The sequence below is a fragment of the Leuciscus leuciscus genome, assembly GCF_965113295.1.
Source record: "Leuciscus leuciscus genome assembly, chromosome: 14".
Lineage (NCBI taxonomy): Eukaryota > Metazoa > Chordata > Actinopteri > Cypriniformes > Leuciscidae > Leuciscus > Leuciscus leuciscus.
Window position 1 is genome coordinate 13,017,836 of NC_138738.1, and position 25,278 is coordinate 13,043,113.

The 25,278-nt window shown below is 37.5% G+C and overlaps 1 protein-coding gene and 1 long non-coding RNA gene across 3 annotated transcripts in view; both read right to left on the reverse strand.

Moving 5' to 3' along the window:
* slc9a7 (solute carrier family 9 member 7) overlaps positions 1 to 25,278 on the reverse strand; it is a 42,272-nt gene that overhangs the window by 14,130 nt on the left and 2,864 nt on the right. The window contains exons 2-13 of one of the 2 annotated variants that reach the window (XM_082137442.1): positions 16,452 to 16,654; positions 15,731 to 15,808; positions 12,807 to 12,883; positions 12,093 to 12,205; positions 11,786 to 11,891; positions 11,163 to 11,304; positions 10,451 to 10,556; positions 9,337 to 9,425; positions 8,635 to 8,748; positions 7,222 to 7,333; positions 6,631 to 6,784; positions 1,999 to 2,058 (exon numbers count right to left, since the gene is read on the reverse strand). In XM_082137442.1, coding sequence (XP_081993568.1) covers positions 1,999 to 2,058; positions 6,631 to 6,784; positions 7,222 to 7,333; positions 8,635 to 8,748; positions 9,337 to 9,425; positions 10,451 to 10,556; positions 11,163 to 11,304; positions 11,786 to 11,891; positions 12,093 to 12,205; positions 12,807 to 12,883; positions 15,731 to 15,808; positions 16,452 to 16,654 — 1,354 coding nt within the window. The remainder of the gene's footprint in view (positions 1 to 1,998; positions 2,059 to 6,630; positions 6,785 to 7,221; positions 7,334 to 8,634; positions 8,749 to 9,336; positions 9,426 to 10,450; positions 10,557 to 11,162; positions 11,305 to 11,785; positions 11,892 to 12,092; positions 12,206 to 12,806; positions 12,884 to 15,730; positions 15,809 to 16,451; positions 16,655 to 25,278) is intronic. The other variant, XM_082137443.1, reaches the window with a different exon arrangement.
* Positions 20,628 to 23,080, reverse strand: LOC309474826. Its single transcript, XR_014197434.1, has 2 exons — positions 22,863 to 23,080; positions 20,628 to 22,017 (listed from the first exon to the last, which is right to left on the reverse strand). It is a non-coding gene; the product is annotated as an uncharacterized lncRNA (long non-coding RNA).

Sequence of the window (25,278 nt, forward strand, 5' to 3'; positions counted from 1 at the left end):
CACTAGGTGAACTTTCACTTTGGCCTTTGAGTACATTTACTGATCTTTGATCCTATGGCTCATCTTTCATTCTCCCTCTCAATTAAAGCAGTGGATATGATGCGGCTACTGGCTTTTGAACCCCAAGGATCAACAGAGACTTCATTGTGATGTTAGACAGAGCTTGAGGGTTAGCAGATGCTTAGGCATTCTGAGCCTCTAGTGCCGCCCATGTGGACAAGCGCCAATGAAAACAAAAAGAGCTGACTTATCTGTCTTTGCTCTCACAAGTAGTTAAATCTTTACTGAATGTCTTATCTTTTCAAAGTCAACGAGGATCATTTGTTTCTCAGAATGTGGGCGACATTAATTAAAATAGAGGAGGGAAAAAAATAGTTAACATGCTTCTGCCAAAGCTAGTGACGCATATCTGCGACAAACTGGGTGTCTTAACAAGCTGCTGTTGTTTCTACCACGTCTGGAAGAGAACTGTCTGTAAAACAAAAGACAGTTTTTTCTTCCCGATGGTTTACAGAGTTGTCCAAACAGGACTTACAGCTCTGGGTTGATTTGCTCACACGCAAGCTGCTTTGAGGAAGGGTAAAAATGTAGGTATTCAGAAGAGGAAAAGTAAGAGACAAAACAAAATAGGAAATGGAATACAAGGAAGTCAATGAATGTAAAACAACATAAACATTAGGCTACTGTAATGGCTAGGCCTGCAGCATGGGTCATAAGGAGGTCGAGGGAGAGCACAAATTGCCGCCCCTAACCACATTCTATGCTGTATGCACACGCAAGCATTTCAGCATGGTGGATGCTGAACACATCCTTCCTGTAAGATGGTCAGAATACTTCTTGCTGTCAGCCTGTGTGCGGTTGCAAATGTACTGAAGCCAAAGACAGCAGATTGTTTGATTTTAATGCAGGTATAAGTGGAAGCTTATTCATTTCAAATGCCTAATCTCATTTCTTTTGATTTCTTGGTATTACTCATCCAGTGTCGGGTCTTTGCCAGTGAGCTTTGAGTAAAGATTTCCTTCAGCACACCAACGTGAAAACAGGAGCGACAGCACACACACACACACACATTCTTTTAAAGTGACTCCCACCAGTTTTAAAAACAGCCCTGGAAGAAATGCACTGGCACATCATGGAGACTAACCACTAAGAACAAACATTTGAGTGTGCTAAGGAAGTTAACTGCCTATAAAATGGTACTGTAGTACACTATACTGAGTAAAGAAGAAGATTATTACAGATAATAGAACTGATACCAGACAATTTGACCGAAAGAGAAACTAAACTAGATAGAAAACTATCTTGGCTTGTCTTGGTAATTTCTTGGTAATTAATACAATAAGTTCTAAATATCCTAAGATAAATAAATTCTGTGTAATTAAGAATTTTAAATGGAGTAAAAAAATAAATAATAATAATAATAATAATAATTTATACGAATCACACACCAAATGGTCCATTCTCTTGTTACATTTAGACTTCTACAAAATGTTTTATTAAGCTCTATTTTTTTTACTCATTTAAAATTCTTAATTCATAATATGAATAATGTCTAAGGTTTATTCAATTCAGTCTGATGAAATTACTATTAATTGAAATGCGTAAATCTTGAAAAAGGCTTAAAATTGTTTTGAGTGTAGGATTGGTTATTTCCATTCATCGTGCACTTTGACCTTTGAAGAACGTGGACAAACTATATGACATATTACATGAAAGGTAATATCCGAACAAGCATGTCTTTTGATGGTTTTGATGGACAGGAATCTTCATTTCAGTGCATCACTATAAACAAAACAGGATAGTAAGAGTAAAGCAGATTTAGCATTGAGACTGTACAATAGAGTGTTAAGCAACCAAGACGTGAGTGTTTGATTAAAGCAGAAGCCCAGACATTACAGTATCAAACACCCACACAAACGACTGCTTTTAGTGTGCGGTTTACCAAGTGAGGTCAAAAGGTCACCACCACCTGTACAGGACTGCAAAGTCCCTCATCACCTGATGTAACTCCGCAGTCTACGCAGCCTCTCCTCCTCGGCAACAGAAGACTCTCCAACCCTGAGCACAACACACAACTCTTGAGACCAGCCCTGCAAACATCAAACATCCTGACAGCTTCTACTCAGAAAACTTAGATAAAACTTCAAAATCTGGTATGTTTTTGGGTCCATGTATTGCTAGTTGTGTTTCTTGGAACATATGGCATCACATGAAAAAGTAACAGTTAAAAATGTTGAGGAAATTAACATTCCCAACAGAGTGATATAATGGTTAAATGGTCTGTCTGGGCACACTGAGACAGAAGAAATCAAATTATGTTGATCGAAATTCATTTAAACTCTTCTGCAAAACAGACATTTCCTTTCCCATACATAAAGTGTGTTCGGTGCTTCACATTCCTTCTATGAATTGGCCCTCTGTGCTCTGAGCTCAATGTTTATTGAGTAAGTGGAACCTCTCAGGACTGTTCTAGAAAAAGGAGAACTGGCCAACACAGAGGAAGAAAGTCTAAACCAACGCAAAAGAGAGCCTTTTGGCTTCAATCTTGAGACACAGACAGCCGGCCAACCACTGTCAGGCCATTTCAAAAGTGTCATAATACTGTATATAGGCTTTTCTCTACCGTTTTATTATGTTTTATTATATTTATATATATATATATCTTTATTTTTTATATATATATATATATATATATATATATATATATATATATATATATATATATATATATATATATATATATATATAAACATCAAATAAAATTTTTATGTTAAATTAAATATAATTAAAATACAGCAATGGTAAAGTAATACAATTACCACTTGAATACCTTCATGAAAAACAGCACTTAAAGTGAATGTAAAAGTGGCCATGCTTTGCATTCTGATATTTTTTTTCCTTTCCCCAGCACTCAGACATCTCATTGACAAATGCCTAAAAGTACACCATCGATTCCAGTTTCAACAGGAAGCTATAAAAAAGCCTCTCTTTAATCTCAGGTGACCTGGTCAGCAGTGGCAAAAAAAAAAAAAAAGCAATGGCATCCCATCTGTTTCTTTGAGCTAAACCTGAGCCTCTTCTCTAATTCCCATTTAAGTACAGGAGCTTTGCAAAATTATTTCAACGAGTGATCTGATTGCTTATTTTAATTGCACATTGATTAGCCTGTAGTTGCCCAAAGCAGGAGACAACCGCAGTCGAGTTAAGAATAGCCTGTATGTGTTAGTATTGGAGAGTAGCCCTCACTCAACATGGAAAAATGTAGCGTGAGCTAGTCCAGGGGTCAATTGTAGTGCATTTGTGGAAATGGAAACCCTTTAGAGAAAAAGAGAGAATTACATCCATCAAATTTAGTTAAAAAGTAGAACAACAAAAAGCCAGCGGTGGAATCCCTAAATGCTCAGGAAACACAGCTGGCAGAAAAATCACTACTGTTAATACACTAATGCACCATGAGACCCGAGGACTGTTACTCTTACTGTGCAGAATTTAAAATAAGACAAACGCCAAATGTCTCCTTGAATTGCCGGTGTATTGTCTGATTATTGTCCTATATATTTTCCTAGCGTTAGTCCCACTCATTTGCAGGGTCCGCTTCATCGAATTATCCGCACACACACATTGGATTTGGCACAGGTTTTACGTCGGATGCCCTTCCTGACGCAACCCAGCACTCGCACACACTCCTACGGCCAATGTGGCATATCCAATCCACCAAACCTGCATGTCTTTGGACTGTGTGGGGGAAACCGGAGCACCCGGAGGAAAAACACACTGACGCGGGGAGAACTTGCAAACTCCACACAGAAAAGACTCCTGATTCAGCTGGGCCTCAAACCGTAGACCTTCTTGCTGTGAGGCGACAGTATTTCCCTACAAACATTAAATTGCCAAAATTCATGAATCTTAAGTTGCTGTGCTGTAACACTAAATAATGATATGATACTTTATTTAGAGGGTGCATGCACACAGAGGGGAATGAAAGGTCCTTCAAAAAGAAACAGGAAAATACATGTACATTTGCATGCAGTGGTCCTTACCAAAAAACATGCCACATTGATGAGTAAGGACTATGCAATAACTAAGGCTAAGGTCTTATTTGCTATGTGGCTGCTTACTGGCCCAAGTCCTTTCTTCAATGTAAGTTTATGGATTTTTTTTCACCTACAAGGTAAAACTCGTAAGTCCAATTGCAAGTTATGTGAAAAGTTAGGGTTTATTAAAACTTCCTAACCTAAAGTGATTGCAACAGTAAATTGCAGGAACCTCAGGAGAACAAAGCTACGCTGCTCTTTCACCATAATAAACACACTGGACCAGTGGATACACACAACTGGACAATACAATCTTTATGCTAATGTTATGATTTGTATTAGCATTGGTATTAGTGGCATTGACGACTTCAGCAGACCGAACATGAACTGTTTACAATGCATGATTGTTTACACAACTTCTACTTTTAGGGTTGGCAAAATTTTAGCTTTGGTACAGTACCAGCTCTGGCCTTAGTGTTAATACAAAATTGATACTTGTTGCGACAAATAAAAAGCCATAAAACATGTTCTAAGCATTGTGGGACTTTAGGTGTGTCGGTTCTGCTCATTTATCATGTACGCAAACCCTAGAGATGGTTGTGTGCTCTGAAATACTCAGACCAGCCCGACTGGCACCAACAACCCTACCACGTTCAAAGTCACTTAAATCACCTTTCTTTCCCATTCTGATGCACTGTTTGGCTGATTCGATATTTGCATTAAGGAGCAGTTGAAGAGGTGTACCTAATAAAGTGGCCAGTGTGTGTATCTTTAGTTAATTCAGCTTTGTTTAAATGACAGAAAACTATTTTTTACAGTTTTAGTTAACAATACCAACACTGGTTCCAAAGCAAGAAAAACAACCATTCAATGTTCAAGCAACATGAGGGTAAATAATGACAGAATCTGAATATTAGGCTGAAATATCCGATTTAGAAAACAAATCTTACTATGAAAACTTCCTCTTTATATCTTATCTTGACATCTGTTATAGTTATGGTTGCTAAATATTCACTGGACATGCACAAATCTCTGAGGGAGATGGGATGCAGTGCAAGCTAAACAAACAAGCCTCCATTAAGAGTGTTATGTTGCAGCGTGAGACTCAAGACAATTACAGTTATGAACACAGTCTATTCTTACTCCTGTACGGTCTTAATTCCAATGCATTAGCTCTCAATTACGCAAAGCCATTTAGTTGGTGTTTGAAAAGAATTTAAACCCGTATCGCCCTGATTTGTTGGCATTAAAGGACAAAAGCAACTTGTTTACAGAAATACTGTTGTTAACGCAGCTTAGATTCACCTCGCCATGTCCATCCTACACAGATCTGCGACTCAATGAGTGCACAGCAGTTCTGCAGATAATAATGTGAGCTTATCAATCCCATTCTACATCAGCTGCCATCAGCACTGGTCCTCAATAATCCTCTTTATTCTGACAAACTAGCAGCACTTATTAATGGCGCCGTACCAGCCAGCCCCTGCTGAGGACAGCCAGACAAACACCAGCTATTAGTGACAAACAACTCCAGCTCCTTTCCCCATCTGCTTGGGTGCAGAACTCTGGTTCATTAACAATTTCACCTCAGAACAAACCAAAATGGAAGACTGCACAGTTGAAAAACACTGTGAAACTAACCACAGTCTCAATTATGCCTGTTATACCCTCTATATCCCCCCCCCAAAATTATCATGAGAAGAAGTAAAATCACGGAAAGGAAGGAAATCACATGTGACCTCATTTGACAAAATCTGCTTGATTAATAAAATGAATAAACATGTTTGTGGTGAGCTTTTCAGCCATCTGCTGGACAGTCTGTGTATTTTTCTCAATGTTATCCAAGTCTATCCACCGTACTATTTGAAAAACTAAATTTGACATTGTCCAAGGGTGTTTACCAACAACAATGTACTAAAAACAGATGCCAACGTTGTCAAAACGATCCCCGTTCACACTGATTTGCAAAAATGACTAGAAAAGCCTGCATTGTGCATGCCAGGCCAGTAGTTGGCAATGTCACTTTGTAAAGAAACACCCCGCGAACACTTAATTTGCATGTGTGAACATGAACTACAAATGCACATGATGTCACCTATTTTCACAAATTCACGTTTTTGAAGTTTACATGGGAACCATAAAGGTATCGTTTTCAAAACCTTGCACTTTGGAACCCATTTTCAAAAAGCTTGTGTTTTCAGACCCCCAAACACGTTGTTGTGTAAATGAACGGCTAAAATGCATAAAAAGTTTTCCGTTTTCAGTTGAAAACGGTGTCGTGTAAACAGCCCCTAAGTGTTGCTTGTGCATTTAAAACCAGACACCTGGCTGTTCAATGTGATTTCTAGGGTGTTGCAATGCTGTTTCTAAGGTATTGTTAGTACATTTCTATGTGGTAGCTTATTGGTCCAGGTCAAAAGAGCCCACCCAAAGTCTACATGATGCTCTAGGGCTTTACCATCCTATTTGTAAACACTAAGAAATCCCTAAAATGTTCCTACGAACAAATTATAAAACTTCCATGCATGAAAAATGCTCCTGAATCCATCTCACTCTAAACAAATAATGCAATGATTAAGGTCTTGTGAACTCTGACCTGATATGTAGCCAGGACAGCATTGGCGTGGTGCCTCCTCCAAACACCCAAACTGTGAAGAACACAATGAGCAGGGTCGTGGTGAACATCATCTGTCGCGCGTATGTGGCGGTGTCGCGGATCGCCAGAGCGAATGCCATTGCCCCTCGCAGCCCTGCAGAGTAGAAACACACACAGCAGTCACAATAGATTTTAGTAAGAATGACAGCGCTGCTACAAATAGAATGTTAGTGAACTTAAACAGAGCCATCACACTCAATCAGATGTTTTAAAGGTACTGCACTTTGCTGCCCTTTTAGCTGGGTGGTGTTGCTGATCTGGAGGGAGCTGCTCCACATCAAGAGCCGTTATTAGAGATGTTCTGATTTCTGATGGCTCATTTCACTCTTAATTTAGATCTCGATAACCTTCAGCAGGGTGCTGAAACCTACCGAGAGTTCACATCAAATGAGTCTGACACTAAAGGACACTAGAACACTGATTCCATTGATTTATATTCGACTTAGTTGTATTCATTAAAAATAGTTGTCTTATCTTCAATGCAATGCAAGCATCAGAGTAGAGGAAGTAAGCCAGGTGTGGTCACAATACCTGCAAACATCATCATGTGCTGAAAGTTTCCACGGACTTTGTGTCTTCGGCCTAGGTTAATCAGGAAAGACAGGGGGTAGATGTTCAAAGCCCGGCCGATAAAGATGGCTATCTGGTAGTCCAAATGTTAAGGAAATGTCTTCTCACACCAATTCAATTTTAAAGGAAATTTAGACATATATTACCATCCAAAAGTAAGACATTAATACTTTTATTCAGCAAGCATGCATTAAATAAACCAATTTTACATGTTACAAAAGTTTTTAATTTCAAATAAATGCTGTTCTTTTGAACTTCATTTAAGAATCCTGAAAAAAAAAAAAAAAAATGGTGTCAAATAAATGCAGCACTGGTGAACATAAGATATTTTTTCAGAAATATTCAAAATCTCTAACTTTTTAACAGAATTGTAGATTGGGGCAACTTTGTTGGTTAAAAGTTTTAAAACAAAGATAATGCTGAAGATCAATTATGTAAACTGGCATGTTGTCCAGATTCAAGATTAGATACTGTTCAAAATCTTCTTTTTATTATTTATTTAAAAACAAGTACTGTAATTGTGTACAATACTTATAGCATACATATGAACTATAGAGTCATACAAACTACTTTTATGGTATTTTTTGTCCTTTTGAAGATTGCCAACCATGGTGACATGGTTCCTAAAATAATAGAAAAGTAACTAGCTATTTCTTTAAAACCTGTACACAATGCCTCCTAGTGGTCATAAATCACATAAATAAAAGAGGTGATAAAACAGCCTTGAATTTCCCCAGATGTTCTTGAGTCTTTAAAATGGTTTGGTTCACGGGGAAATCATCTGCAACGTGCTGTCAAACTCTCAGAATTGTTAACTATCTGACTGAGGTGAATTCTAGAAGTTAACAAGCTCCAAACGAAACTGGAATGCATCTGGATGTTGAAGCCACATATGTTATTTTTGCTCCTCTCAAAATGGTAAAAAAGAAACATGTGTGAGCATGTTATACCAACTCCCAGTAGTCAGATGTGATAGTGCTACTTTAACACTCATTACCACATATATGGCCCGCCACAGAGTAGCTGAGCATCTCTTCAGCAAGCCGAAGAAGAGAAAACTGCCAAGTTTATTGCACAATCTTCTTCCTTAACAGTAGTGAGACTAAATGATCTTAGCAGTGCTGATGCCGCTCTCTCTCCTAATGCGGTCTTTGATCTTGAAAAAAAAGCTGACGATGTATAAAATGCAGCTAAAATCGGTTTCTTTCATTGATGTGAACTCCAAATTTGCATATAGCAAATAGAGATCAAATTTATTTTTGTGGAGACACATTTATGTGGCCAAGTGTAAATGCAACAGCTTTAACAAATCAGATAGCTAGCTGATCAGTAAAAACACATGACGTGACCAGGTGTAAACAGCCCAAAGGATACAAAGGCTCCAACAATGAAAATGGGGCTGAAGACGTGATTCTGGAAGGTGAAGAGTGCCAAGCCCATGTACGAGAAGATGAAGTTCTCTGCCAGGAAGTGCAGCACCTCAAACAACTGCAAAGGCAAAAAAAAGACACACCACACATGAAATCATCTGCACCTTTCCATCGCACAGTTGTTCAACGAAATGGCACGTTTTTAAGATCAAGTCCTAGCTGAACTAGAATTGCATGCTCCTCCTCTCGATACTCTACAATGGCTTTTACAACATATGTTAGCTATATAGCTGACGCCAATATCTTACATTTTTGTGACTCTAGTCTATAACTTCTTCCCACAGACTGGAGCTTTGATAAAAGGGAGTCTGTCCCCCTGGAGAGAAATCCAGTACCATAGGAGTGTCGTAATTACTGCATGCACCCCAACTCGCTTCATCACATTGCACCACTCTGACGACACCACGGGGTGCTGGGAATTCATTTAGCACTATCCCTCGACTTACCGACCCTCTTGTATATCAAAGCATCTTTTGAAGTAGAACACGCAGGGCTCCCATCCCAAAGAAAAAAAAACCTACATAACTTATTTTTTCAACTTTGCCACAGTTCATATCACTCTGGATTTATACCAGCTGCTATGAAAGCAGAAAACCCGAATCCAATGTTCATTTATTTTCCCTTGACTACAGCAAAAATATTTTACCTGTTTAGTACGTTTGGTCGACTCCTCCGAGAGATTGTTGTAGGTATAGTGAGCCTGTGTGATTCCACAAAACAGCACAGCAACAACACCTGGAATAGTAAAGGAAATCAGCATATGTGGCTTTTTGGTTCCAAGTGTAGGATGAGATGCGATTTCAAACCAGGCTGGAGGTGGCCAATAAAACAATTAAATGACAAGTGCAAATGACTGCACACATTTACACATCAAGGATGTTAAAGTTCAACAATATTAGCCTAACTGATACAGCAACACAGAGTTTAAAATTTTTGGATTTTATTTCACTTGTATTTGTATTTTGTTTGTTTTTTAAAGATTTATTTTTGCCGTTTTTGACAGTAAATCTGGAGAGAGGACAGAAAGCGAAATGGGAGAGAGGTGGTGGGATCGGGAAAGGACCACAAGCCAGGACTAGAAGCGCAACTGCGCTACATGTCGGAGCGCTACACACGAGGCTATCGGCTCCGACCATGAATGTTAAATATTTTCATGCTAATAAAGCACATTAAAATTTAAAGTCCCCCTGTAGTCAATAATTGTATCCCTTAAAACTCATCTTTGATCACCAAATTTACATATTTAAACATTCTTTCCTTGACATTTAAAATTTCTTCATGCCTTAAAATAGCTTGAATGTAACTCTACACCCTTGCCTCGTTTAGTATAAGCGGTTCTAGCATGCAAATTAGCCCCACATCCACTCAACTCGCACCAGCTCAGAGATTCACTCATTGATGATCACACATTGACGTGATTGGTTACAAGGTAGTTTGTGACCGCGATTCTGAGACTGTCTTTGGTTCACTGCAGTTTTAAGGAGAAAATGCTCTGCAATGGTGTTGACTAAAGAATTTGTACATGGTTTGTCTTAACGCATGTTAAAAACGCCACACAGACATATAAATAACATTAAAAGCATGATTTTAACCACAGGGGGTGGACTTTAAATTATCTTTTAAACACCAGATTATGACACTATTATTCCAGTTGATGTTCAACAACAGTAAACATTAATTTTGGGGTTGCATATATAATATAGTTTGATGAGTTACCTAGCGGATTAACCACTCCATTACCCACACACATTAACACCCACCTGTGAATCCACATGCTTCAGCCAGGAGAAAAGTACTCCAAGACATGAGGAAGAACAGAGCCGTCTCCAGTAGAGGGAAACAGTGCAGCTTGGTGAATTTAGTCACGTGGGTAAAGTTAAGAATTTAAACCACATATCTGATTAGCTAATCAGTGCAAAAAAGAGTGTATAAAAATATTCGGTGTATAAAAACATACATTAAAAAGTTTAGGGGGTTTGATGTTTTTGAAATAAAAGTATCTTATGCTCATCAAGGGTGCATTTATTTGATCAAAAACAATATTGTGAAGATTTGGTGCTCAAGAAACATTTCTTATTATCATCAATGTTGAAAATAGTTTTGCGGCTTAATATTTGTATGGAAACAGTGATAAGGTTTTTTCTAGACTCTATTATACATAAAAATATATAAAAAACATCCTTTATTTGGAGTAACATTTTGAATGTCTTGACAGTCACTTTTAATCAATTTAATGCATCCTAGCTGGGTTTTTAACTGACCCCAAACTTTTGAACAATGTGTATTCAAACTGTATTTAGTAATCCTGTTTAGAGGATACTGCAACTGTGTTTCTAATTTTGCAAATGAATAAAAGAATAAACATCACAATGCAGTCAAAGAGCATGAATTTGACTGCATAATATGCAGTCAATACTCATAAGCCTAGATATATTTAGAAATATAATTTCATGACAACATGCAAAAGGATATGAGGGCAGTGACGACTCCAGTGACTGCACCCATGGCGAAAGAGCCACTGAAGATGCCCAAGAAGACGCCCACCGATTTGAAGAAGGCAGAGGCATCAAATGTGTGTGTGTTGGCTCCTGCAGGCTGATACGCCACAATTGACCTTCATACAAAAGACAAAACAGACTGTCCTGATTTATGACCAATACAGCCAATGAAAAAATACATTTTTAATATTACATATAAAATCATTCTTTGACCTGACCCGAAGCATAATGTGAACCCAAAGTCATTTTATTTTACAATTATTTTTATTTATATGCATGTCATTTGTTCCAGCAAAGTCGAAATACAACAAAGTATTGCTGTGATATTCTGACTACAGGGACAAATAAGGTGCATTATCTCTAGCTCATTGTGTCCAAAAGAGGGAGCCAGAGCGCCATCCTGAAATACCACTAGCGTTGCAGCATCATTAGTTTTTACTATTCAACACTACAGTGAAAAATGTCCCCAGCACACTCTGTGCTGGCAGCCTGGGAAGTCCCGCCAACTGCCGCAGACAAAACACGTGATTTTTCCCCCTTTTTTTTGTAGCAACAGAAAGGGAACAAGAAAGTGATACTGTTTGAAGGGAGACTTACGATGAAAGGACTATGGAGACTGCGTCGTTCATAACACTCTCTCCAAACAGCAGTGCGTAGAGATCACCATCAGCATGAAGCTCATTAAAGATCGCAAGCACTGTGACTAAAACCACAAAAATCAGCAACATTAAGCATAAAAATCCTGAAATGGCTCCACTTACAGGTCCGTTTGATAAAAACAAATGTTAGCAGTTCATTTAAGAAAAACTAAATTTCAACATTTAACAACAACAAGTTTATACCATTAGGAAAGAGAACAAAGAGATGGAAAAACTAAAATGGACAAAGAGAGAGATGACATTACCTGGATCTGTGGCAGATATAATGGCACCGAAGAAGAGGCAGTCTGTGTAGTAGAACTTGTCAGTCAGTTGACCCAAAACTTGCATCAGTTTCACCACACCATACATGAGGTTTCTTTCAAATAAATAAACAAATAAAGAATGTTTAGAATAGCATCTTGCAATACTAACCATATTATTTCAACAGAATGGAAATCTTCTATATATGCATGAAATACACATATCCAAATACATATTAAACTATATTTTGAACATCTTTTTTTAAACCTTTAGGCATTCAGAATGGAATGACAAAATGTGTTCTCAAGCTATTGAGATAGAGCAAAGATGGAGCTCAACCGGCAGCAAATGAAGAAATGCATCTGATAGTGACTGATTACTGCTGCCACAAATTCCATTACATGCCTGAACCTGGTTTATTGGTTTGCACACAAACTTTTACAAGTTTACGTTGAAATTTATATGAATCTATAAAAGAAAGTGTTATATTTACATGCTATAACTGGCCATTATCAACTTCTGTATTTTTTTTACTTCACTTAAATCATCCAACTATTGTAACAAGTCATCAAAAGTAGACAACAGTTCACTCCTTAGTATAGTTCTGTTACATCTGTAAAATGAAAGATTCTGAGGCATGTCTTGGCTGCGCCCGCTGTCTGTCTGTAAACACAATTCCATGGTCAGTGGGAATACTATGAACCTTAGTGACTTACCCAATGACAAAACAGGAAATGGCAGTACCTAGGAAAGCATAGGTTATAATGGATCCTAGGTTTCTGAAGAAGTGTCTCTGGAGGAACAAAGAAGAGCATGTCAAACCCAGAAAACGGTTCAAACTATGTTGTATGTAATTTATATAATAAATACCATATTACATATCACCAAGGCTGCATTTATTTGATCAAAATACAGTAAAATCAGCAATATTGTTTAATTATTATTACAGTAACAGTTTAATAAAACTTGTAGTTTTCCATTGTAATATATTTTTAAATGCATTTCATTGCTGATGGCAAAGCTGAATTTTCAGCAGCCAATACTCCAGTCTTCACTGAAAAATGTTTCTTGAGCACCAAATCAGTATTATGTGACAATGTTGAAAACAGTTGACCTACTTAATGTTTTCCGTCAATTCGGTAGCACTTTATTTTAAAGTCCTGTTCCCCATGTAAAAAATAATATGTACTTATTATAGCAATTACAATAACTGGGTTATAACTAGTTATTAACCCTGAACCAATCCCTAAACCTAATCTTAACCTGCGTAGTTACTTTATTGGGTAAGTACACACTGTAAAATAAAGTGAATCGACCATCACTTCTGATCAATAAAATTGGTCTTGACAGACAGATCTTATTCTTCTATTTTTATTTACCGAGCAGATCTTTTTCCTGTGTGAGTATCAGTCACAAGATGCTGAGTCACTGTTGCTACAAAACGCAGCAACTACAAGATAATTTCCCTGTCAAAAGGGCTTCTTCTGTTCTTCCGACCGTGGTCTTTCTGAGACTGTGCAGTGAGTAGATGGCGACTGATAGCAATCACTGAGATGCATATACAGATAAACCAGTCGGTTTACAATGAACCCATGTTACCACCCAAACTAAATTGCAGTCAGCTAAACTAAATTAAAACAAACAGCTAGAGAGATCAAATATGAAATCATTCATGAAAGAATTTATAGCAGTTCTTGACAGGAAAAGAAACCATTATCATAGCGAGAGCGTAAATCAGTACTGTGAGCTGAATGAAACTAAGAAAGAAGAAACTAAAGAAGAGGATCAGAGAACAAACACTTTTACAGAGTAAATTGTCTTAAATCTAATGCAAACCCATCAGTTACGTATTATAGTTGACATCTATACAGTAGACATAAAAAAAAAGAAGAAAAAAAAAAGAGAGGTGTTTTCTGTAGGAGCAGATTTTGTGGTGGCTTTAAAGGGATAGTTCAGGGCAGTATTTTTTCTGTTTTGGATGAAGTGACCCTTTAAAGCCTGTTCACACCAAGATAAATGCTCAGTGTGACACTGGCAAAGTTCATACAATCTTTGAGCTGCTTATGTTTCCTCCATTCTGTAAAGCTCATCAAAAAAAAGTCAAGTGTTTTACAAAGAGAGGAAACAATGTAGCCTTGTGCTTCTGTCTCAAACACACACAGCTGGCAGAAGGCCGTTCCTCTCACTTCCTCAGGGCCTCCCTGCTCACTCAGCACAATCTAAAATACCACAATACTATCTGGCATCCAGAAGTCATAAACAAGAGATTAATCTGATAAACACTGCAGTAAAATGATAGTGTGTGTAAAACATTTTCTTTCTCTCGATTCATTAAACAGAATTGTCACAATATTGCTGATATATGATCTGAAAAAAACAGATCAAATTTATTGATCTCCATTGTGATATTGCTCCATTGCTAAAATTAAAGTGTCATACTGTTTGTGTTGCTTCACGTGTTTGCTGCTACTAAATCTGCGAGCAAACCTTCTCAGTGACGAATTCTAATAAATCCAAACATGAATCTCAATTCATTTTGTTTGCAATTGTTGTTGCTAAATAAATGCACTTAATATGCAACCTCTGTGCTACAACACAAAGCAAAACGTTAACATAATTTGGAATGATTGGAATTAATATTAGGAATTTCACTGTTTTAGTTTTTTTTTGAGAAGCTTCTGGTTTTAACAGTTTTCATAATGAGAGCGTGTTATGACTGATAAATACAATAAATCAGGAAACTCGATGAGGTAAAATAAACCCTGGGTATGAGTTGACGTTCTCTTGATTTGTGCTAATGTGAAAGTGCAATAATACTCATAAAATGTAATTTCTCAAATGAGAACAATTGCCATTGCCAGTTTTAATAATCATAAATGCCATTTCTTAGCAAAATAATCGTGATTATAAGCCCTAGTAGAGTATACTTTATGGATGTCTTTGACTAAGAGCCCTTATTACATGGAAAGTCAGAGCAGACACTAGTTAATTTGATACAAATGAAAACAATGAAGAATAGAAGTACAGTGTTCAATACGTCAAACTGCTGTGTGTCAAACACCCAGCCAACAAAACTTTAAAATATGTCTTCTTGGATGAACTATCCCAGAAAGTGTTAAAAAAAAAACATAAGGCAGAATAATAAGCAATGCCTCTGTACACTACTTGTGTGTGTAGGTATTTGTGCCAATACTATTTACTATCAAAAAGCTTCTATAAAAAGGCCACAGAAACACTGTAAGCCACATGAGGAACAAAAACGTTAAACACTAAAACCAAATCTGGCTTTACAAATTATACAAAGGTCACAATCTGCTTTCCCATGTTAAATACAAATTAACTGTAAATCATAACACAATTTAAAAGGTGCCAGTGTAATATAAGAGATGTTTGACCAGCCTAGTAACTCATGATCTTTAGCATCTGGTCTGTATCGCACTTCTCTTGTGCGGTTAACCTTACACTGAGGAAAAAACGGAAAGAGAACCGAGATCAGGTTGACTTAGAATAGATCATATCTTAAAATTTCATAATGTAAAGAGGTAAAGCAGCACCTTAACGGATGAACGCTCTACTAATCAAGAAAAATGAAAGCTAAAACAATTAAAGGTAAACACCCTGCTCACAATCTCACTCATACCTTTTTGAGGCTATATCCAGCATGGAATATGATGGGAGGAAGCAGAATGTTGAAGAACACCTCTGGGTCAAAGGTCACCTGCAACAAAATAAATGTAATTGTTACAAACAAATGCATAATAAACATTTAAAATATAATAAACACGTTTTAAATAAATATTATTAATCTTGTTAAAGATGTCATAAATCACTTGACATTGTAATTGCCAATCCTGTGTTGTTGTATTTTCTTTTGAAACAGGAAGTTGAGATGAGACATTGTTGGGGTGTGTCCTTTTTTAGTTTCTGTCATAATGGAAGGCTTTCAAATGAATAATTTACAATTTTTATCTATGAGCTGCTGTCTTTTTGCAGTTGTACTATCAGATCTGTGGCGGGGGTATTTGTAATGTAAATAAATGCAATTTAAAAAACACATGCCTCTGAAGTATTTATTAATATTTTGATTCAGCTTTTATTGTTACATTTTCAGTTTTCATTTCAATTTTAATTAAAGTTTTAGTCATTAATATATTTCTATATAGCTTTCATTTATTTTATATTATTTTAGTACTTCAACTAATTTTATTTCAGTTAGTTACAAAAGCAATCATTTTCATTTAACTTTTTTTTTTTAAGAGTTTCATCTAATCTTTTTATTTTATGAAATTGAAATTTCATTCTCTGACAAGCCTCTTCTGCAGTGTTTTTATAGGTGTGTGTGTATATTGTTGATGATGTACCTTCCGCAACATGTCATTCTGCTCCACACTATGGATTTCTCTAAGGTTGATCTCCCCCTTGAGCGTGTACTCAAAGAACTTCCCGCTAACGTTGAGGAGCACCGTGCTGACAGGACCTTCCTTCAGGGTGCAACTCGGAGGAGTTTTATTATGGTAGCTGGTGGAGGGAATGCCATACCGCAAAATAACACCCACCAACAGACCTGTCCAACACACAGAAGATAAATCACTCACACACATTCAATTCATACAGTTTGAGGGGGGAAAAGGCTTTCTGAAAGGGAACCTTGTTTGGAAACAATTTTTTTGCAGTGGCACTGAAATTACACTCTTCTTCTTAAAAGCTCAGTATGAACAGATTTGTTTCTGTGTGATGACAGGGAGAAGAGATGAGAGCCTGCTGTGTCAAATCTGCTGGAGGGTATTTCCATACTAATGAACTGAAGTGCCAGAGGAAGCCAACAGCACACACAGCATGGGCTAAAGAAACAAGAACAGAGGCAAAAAATACACAATATAGCAGAATAAGCAGGTAAAATACACTACTTTAAATCAAAGCTAGGTCTATACAGAACTGATTTGGTGGGAAACTGCTGATTTCTGTTGAATTTGAACACTATGAAAAGTGTTAAATGCACTGCAGTTTACCCACTCTCAAAATAAATGCAAAACCCCTTTACCTTTAGGGGTACAATTGGCCATCACTGGGGCAGTACCAATACTACTTCATGTACCTTAACTACCCCTAAAAGGTTCAATAGTACCTTAGGTTAGATATTAGGAACTGATATGTACCTTTAAAGATAGATCAAATGCAAAGATGTCTCTTTAAGGGCACTGCCCCAGTGATGATCTGTTGTACCTGTACACATCTACTTTTTTGAAGTGTTTTCTGACAGTGCATGGTCCCAAGAGCAGAATCAAATTGGCCAAAATGTAATAAATTAACACACGAGTAGTGTGGATATGTAGAATTAATTCTGTGTCCATTCCGTCATTTTTTCAAAAATACAATCACCATGTAAACATTCACAATCCAGAGCCAGGATCCTGTGACAGGGGGTCAAGGTTTAACAGGTAAGCATGAACCAGTTAGCTTAGTTAGCAGTTAACCCTGCTGGTAGATACCAGACATGGGGACTTGTGACTTGGTGACTTGGACTCGAGTCGCTATTTTTATGACTTGTGACTTGACTTGACAAAAAATAAAATACTTGAGACTTGACACTTGAGGGTTGTGAAGAGACAACGCCTTCCCCCCAGACCGCCACTCCGGGCTGCCCAGTTTGGTTTAGGGAAGCCGCAGGGATGCACTGGCCGGCGCATGTTTTTGATGAGACTGATCCACCCCTTCCGCTATTTCTTATTCATACTACCTTCTTTTCCACACACCATCCCTGTGCCTGTGGTATTCCTGTTTTGGCAAACCCCATCTTTCCATCACCCTACAAAAGCCCCCAGAAAACCCCTCCCCCTATAATGGAGCCAAGAAGACTCGGGCTCGTCCGGTAAAGAATAAAAAATAAATTATTAGCAATCAGTGAATATTCCTCCCGCAAAGGGTAGATCTAGTTTATGGTGACCCCTCCACCCCAAGTCCTACATCCATATCCCCCCTGTGTGTGGTAGGTTTTAGGTATGTCCACCCACTATGCCCCCTTCCCCCCGGAAGGCTGGTTTTTAGTGCATGTACCGTTACAGGAAACGCCCAATTAGACCCCCGACCCATCCACCCCCCGTGTGATCCTTACTACAAAGTGGGTAAAAATAGTATCCAGTCCATCCGACCCATCTATCCAAGGAACACATCCTCAGTGGTGTACCTCAGGATCATCAGGTGTTTCGGCTCTTTAAACACCATACACCCTCCCCTGAGGCGGCCCACCCAAGGGGATCAATCCTGGGTGTGTGTTCCAAACAACCTCCAAGTCTAACCATTCCTAACCTAACTGACCTCATACTAACCCATCCCTCACTAACTGACACCCCCTAGTCAACTTATCCAGGAGTACAAAATCTTCAATCTTGGAAGTTAAAGACTCGGGACTTGACTTGACTTGAGACATGATGACTTGAATGACTTGAGTGTTAATCACATCATGTTTTCAGTTTGAATATAAAATAAATAAATTATTTTTTAAAAATCAAGTTGATTACCCAGCTGGAGCGCAGGCTGAGAATAGCGTTGTCATGACTGGATCATGAAACTATCATCAGTCATGCCCTCTCGTACCTTACGCACACCACGCCCACTTAGATCAGATATCACATCAACATGTCAGCCGGAGGGGTACCGAGGGTCATCGCTTTCGGCTTCAAGAATTATTCACAAGATGGCAAAAGACGAACAGCGCTTTGCAAGACATGCAACATCAACAGACATTCTGCCCAGTAAGTGCTTGTCAATTTGTTAATGTTATCTGGTTAGTTGGTAGTTAGCTAATGTAATAATAGCTAAAGTAGCCATTAAGGTTTTATCAGCGATTTCAGGCCCAAAAAAGGCCCAAATATAAATGATCACATTCATCTAATCTTTCCTAACGATCCGCTAGCTGCCCGCCCCATAAGCAGGCGGTCAAAAAAACGCGTCTCTGTAGGCCCTGAGAAAAAACGGAAAAAAAAACGCGTGTGTGTGAGAGAGAGGGAGAGAGAGAGAGAGAATGAGTGAGTGAGTGTGTGTGTGTGTGTGTGTGAGAGAGAGAGAGAGAGAGAGAGAGAGAGAGTGAGAGTGTGAGAGTGAGTGTGTGAGAGTGAGAGGAGAAATGTAACAAAGTTTAATGTTGTACGTAAACTGTGTTTGAGAGAGAGAGAGGGAGGTGTTCAGAGAGGAGTCTGTTGGATGTTAAGCTGTTATTTGTTTTATGGACTCAATGTTGACAATTTAAAACATTTCAAACACTGTTGGCAGAAGTGAAAAATAAATAATTTTATGAAGTTACAATTTTGTTTGATTCCATGATGTATTTTACTGAACATGAGTATTTACAATGCAAATCCAAATTATTGTAATTTACTGACAGTTAGGCTACTTATATCTTGTCTTTTCACTTTATTAGATTCACAGATTCTGCAGGTAAAATTACAATAATAAGGTGACTTGACTTGAACTTGACTTGACCTACTACAGGACTTGACTTGACTTGCCCAAGAAAAAAATACTTGAGACTTGAAGGTTAAGACTTGAGACTTACTTGAGACTTGCACATGTGTGACATGGTCCCATCTCTGGTAGATACCATAACTAGGCTACACCACAAATAGCTTGAGGAAACAAAAACAAACACATTTTGTGCTGAACAATGTAGGGAAGAGGAAAAATCTCTTTTAATTGGTCCAGAGTGAATATGTTATTGAATTCTGCTAACCGGTTAATAAAGTTACCATGTTCTTAGTTTTTACACGAAACCAAATCATTTTTCACACTAACGGAAAAAACTATTGGAATTGCACCACTTCATGTTGCCCATATATGTTATATTTGCTTGTGTGTACTCATGAGGGTAATAGTTCACATGTCCGGTGCTAAATTATGGTACTTCTGTAACCAAGAAGGCTATGCTGTTTATCAAACATCAGTTGTCCTTATTCTTATAATTTTGTCAGAAGTATTAAAAAAAAAAAAGTTTAGTTAAAACTGCAGGTGTTTTTGAAAAAACTGATTGAACAATTTAAAATATAATAATATATAATTTATATAATATGCAATATTACATTAATAAAAATTAATTGTTTTAAAAAAAATAACTCATTCCTTAATTTAATTCTATCCGGGTAGGCGGGTACCATTTGGAAAGGAAGCCTCAGGAAAAAAACAGTTTCTGTTCAGAAAAACATTTAACTTCCAATCCCAGAACTACTGACTACAATCTGGCTACAAGAAGCATATTCCTCCATTAATGGCCAAAAAAGAAAAAAAAGAAACCGTGTATTCGGTTCTTGCAGTGCCGTCAGCGTCATGACATAATTCCTGTGGTTTGAGAATCATAAGTCACATGCCATTCACAGCTCAGGTGAGAAGAAATCAAAAATGGTTGTATTAATGTTGTTTTAATCATGTTTAAAACAAAGCATCTCATATCTCAGTATAGCAGCAAGCCTAATGCCTGCAGTGAACCTGATTTAGAGGGAAGAGGTGTGAATTCACTTAGGGGAGGAGTAATCGTGTGTGTGTGTGTGTGTGTGTGTGTGTGTGTGTGTGTGTGTGTGTGTGTGTGTGTGTGTGTGTGTGTGTGTGTGTGTGTGTGTGTGTGTGTGTGTGTGTGTGTGTGTGTGTGTGTGTGTGTGTGTGTGTGTGTGTGTGTGTGTGTGTGTGTGAGACAACAACACACAAATCCCGAGAGCCTGACTTCCAGCACTAAACTCAACATACAGAAGCTAGTTTACTTGAAGGACAAAGAAACACACATACACACATGCTGCTGTGTGCAGCAAGGCTTAAATGAGCATGTGTAGGGCATTAGTATTTGGGCTAGCATTACGTTTAGAATCCGGCAAAGACAATGAGTGACCTCGGATGTCACCCATCCAATCAGAATCCAGCTAATGCAGCTTAGTGTTTGTCTTCCCCAGCACTGTTGAATACATCACAGTGCACCAAAGCAAAACACAATTACAACACTTTACTGGCAGCATCTCTTGTTCTTCAGGGACAGAAGGGGTGGTAGAGCAGAAAGTCCCTGACAGCCCAGGTTTCCCACACCTTGGTTAACTTCAAATTCAAGGACTTTTCAAGGACTTTCCAGGTCCAATACCCTCAAATTCAAGGACTTAATGTTGGGACACATTTCAAGTGAGAGCAAGGTTACGTCGTACCTTATCAGACACATTGTTACAGTTTTCATCTGTCAAAAAATTTCTTGCACAAATTAAATTCAAGCACTTTTAAGGACCTGTATCCTGTATGTATGCTTATTTTCAAGAACTTTCCAGGGCAGGGCCTTGATTTTTTTTTTCCAGATACAAACTTTCAAGGACCTGTGTGAACCCTGTGTGATCGATATATTATAATATACAGTCGTGCTCAGAATTAATCATACCCCTGGTAAATATGATCAAAAATGGCTGTAAAAAATAAATCTGCATCGTTTATCCTTTTGATCTTTCATTCAAAAAAATGGGCAAAAATCGAACCTTTCATTGAAGTAAAAGAATTGAAAGTGGGGGGGAAAAAATCACATTATGAAATAAATGTTTTTCTCCAAAACACGTTGGCCACAATTATTGATACCCCTAGAATTTTTTATGAATAAAATATCTCTGAAGTATATTCCCATTAATATTTACCTTTTTTTTAGCACACCAGGGTGACTAGGAACATGAAATTGTCCAGCTATGACTTCTTGTTTCACAGGAGTTTAAATATGAGGAAACACAAAGGCCGAAATTCCCTTAATCATCCATCACAATGAGTAAAACCACAGAATATAGTTCTGATGTGCAGCAAAAGATTGTTGAGCATCACAAAATAGAAAGTGGCTGTAAGAAAATAGCTAAAGAATTGAAAATCCCCATTTTGACCATCAGGGCAATAATTAAGAAGTTATAATCAACTAAAGATGTTACAAATCTGCCAGGAAGAGGATGTGTGTCTATATTGTCTTAATGGATGGTGAGGATGAAAGTTTGAGTGGCCAAAGACTCTTCAATAATCACAGATGGAGAATTGCAGAGATTAGTTGAGTCTTGGGGTCAGAAAGCCTATAAAAAAATTAAATAAAAATCCAACCCCTACATCCCCACATGTTGTTTGGGAGGTTTTCAAGAAAAATGCTCCTTGCTCATCCAAAAACAAACTCCAGCATATTCTGTTGTCAGACACGACTGGAACTTCAAACGGCACAGGGTTCTGTGGTCAGATGAAACTAAAAAAATAGCTTTTTGGCAGCAAACACGCTAGATGGGTTTGGTGCACACAAGGATAAAAAGTACCCCATGTGTACAATTTAATATACCATTGGATCTTTAATGTTGTGGGCATATTTTTCTGCTGGAGGTCCTGGACTTCTTATTCAGATACATGGCATTGTGGATTCTATCAAACATCAACAGATAAAAAAATCTAAACCTGACGCCTTCTGCTAGAAATCTTATAATGGGCCGTGGTTGGATCTTCCATCAAGACAACGATCCAAAACAAACATCAAAATCAACACAAAAATGTGTTAGGGAGCACAAAATGAAGCTTTTGCCATGACCTACCCAGTTCCCTGACCTGATGAGTGGGCTGAACTGAAGAGAAGAAGCACCAACATGGATCTGGGAATCTGAAGGATCTGGAGAGATTCTGTATGGAGGAATGGTCTCTGATCTCTTGTCAGGTGTTCTCCAAACTCATCAGGCATTATAGAAGAAGACTCAGAGCAGTTATCTTGGCAAAAGGAGATTGCAAAAAGGTACTTAATAAAAGGGTACCAATAATTGTGGCCAACGTGTTTTGGAGAAAAACATTTATTTCATAATGTGATTTCCCCCCCACTTTCAATTCTTTTACTTCAATGAAAGGTTCGATTTTTGCCAATTTGTTTAATAAAAGATCAGGATAAACGATGCAGATTTATTTTTTACTGCCATTTTTTATCATATTAACCAGGGGTATGATTAATTCTGAGCACGACATACATATATACATATATATATATATATATATATATATATATATATATACACAAACACACACACACACACACACACACACACACTGCAGACACAACTACTGTAACATTACCATCTGTCCAGCACGTTAGCAGGTGTCTCCATCGTGTGAGGCAAAGCATGTCAACCTGATTCCACATGAAAAAAATACTACCGTGAGCCAAACAGGTTCAATGCAACAGCTGAAGTCAAACCTGCTCTGTATTTGCAAGCAATTCATCTTAAAAAGACGTAAGGAGTAGAATGGAGCAGATTAATAAGGAGGAAATGCATACTATCAAAGCTAATTACACTAGAGAAAGCTCTGATGGAGCATTTGATAGATAGGCATATGAAAGATCCTATTTGAGGGTGTGGAAAGAGACAAAGCAGCTTAAAAATAAATCAAGTTATACAGCGAACTGGAAATTAGAAACAACCAGATCCCAAAACAAGGGGTTTTAGAAGCATTTTCTATAATACTTCTGTAATATAAATAGAACAGCATTGACATATTTAAAGATCAGGAGGAGAGTATAGCAACAATTGTAACTTTTAAAATAGTCTATATTTGTCCTAATTCTTACTCAAAAGTTTAAATGCATTAGTGAGAGAGCGATTGTGTGTGAATAAATTCTACCTGGCAGCGTCTCTACTAATAGTGAAGCTGTGGGTTTTAGTTAAGAAATATATGCTGCTAGAAGCTATTTTATTGATAAATCACAGAACAGTGTCAACAATACATTTCTGCGTTCCTGAATGTTACTATGTGCACGTGATCTGCATGTGATGTGCAAGCTACTGTCTGTCTGTGTGTGTGTGTGTGTGTGTGTGTGTGTGTGTGTGTGTGTGTGTGTGTGTGTGTTTACTGCGTTACAATACAGCAGCGCATTCTTTTAGAATGGCGATTAACTTACGTGTACAATGAGCGGTTTATAGTGCTCTGGGAGTATGCATTTATCTGTAATTTTAACTGTTTGGAAACAGAGAGTAAAAGTGGACCTCAAAGACTTCTTCTCCTGTTGCGCCCTCTATAGGCCATGATCAGCGACTAGCTGGCATCAAGCTTAAAGTGTCATGGCAGAGCATTAAACTCTTAAACTCAACTGGTCAACTCTGTGCAACCCCTACCATGAAGAACCTTTAACATCCATGGAACATTTTAATTGCACAAAAGGTTCTTTATAGTGGAAAAGGTTATTTAGAATGATTATTAAAATATTTTTTGCATGAAGAAAAAAAAAGGTTCTTTTATTAATTTGTTTCCATCAAAAGGTTATTTGGGGAAACAAAAATGTTTCTTCTACGGTCTTAGTTTTTGTTTTGTTTTTTTTTTGGCAAAAGAACCATTTGGTTCCCCAAAGAACCTTTCAGTGAAGAGTTCTTAAAAGAACTAGCCTAAAGAACCTTTTGTGGAATGGAAAGGTTTCATGGATGTTAAAGGTTATTCATGGAACCATCAATGCCAATAAAGAACATTTATTTTTTACATATACCATGATAAAAGCTTCAGCAATTATCAGAACATGAAAATTTGATAAGTCATAGTTTAGGTGCTCAAGAAATCATTTCTTATTATTATCAATGTTAAAACAAGTTGTGCTACTTAATATTTTTGTGGAAACCATTTACATTTAGTCATTTAGCAGACGCTTTTGTCCAAAGCGACTTACAAATTGGGACTAAATTAAGCAAGTCATCGTGAAGAGGCAAAAAACAACGCAAGAAGTGCTCAAAATATGAAGTTCAGGCATTATTCAGAGTAGCATAAGCCCGATAAGCGAGAATTTACAGAAAAAAAAAAATATATATATATATATATATATATATATATTTTTTTTATTTTTTTTATTCTCGCTTATCGGGCTTATGCTACTCTGAATAATGCCTGAACTTCGTATTTTGAGCACTTCTTGCGTTGTTTTTTGAAACAGAAAGTCCAAAAGAGCAGCACTTATTTGACATGGAAATATTTTGCAACATTATAAAAGCCTGTCACTTTTGATCAATTTAACGTGTTCCTGTTGAATAAAATATGTTTAGAAAAAAAAATCTTTCTGACTACATTGGGTAAAATTGTGCACCTCTGTTTAATCTTCGTACAGAGCACCAAAAACTGCTGTATTTAGCATAAAAATCACCTATGATTTTTCACTGCTTTCACTGGAAGTGTACTGCAAAGTGAACTGGAAGTCCC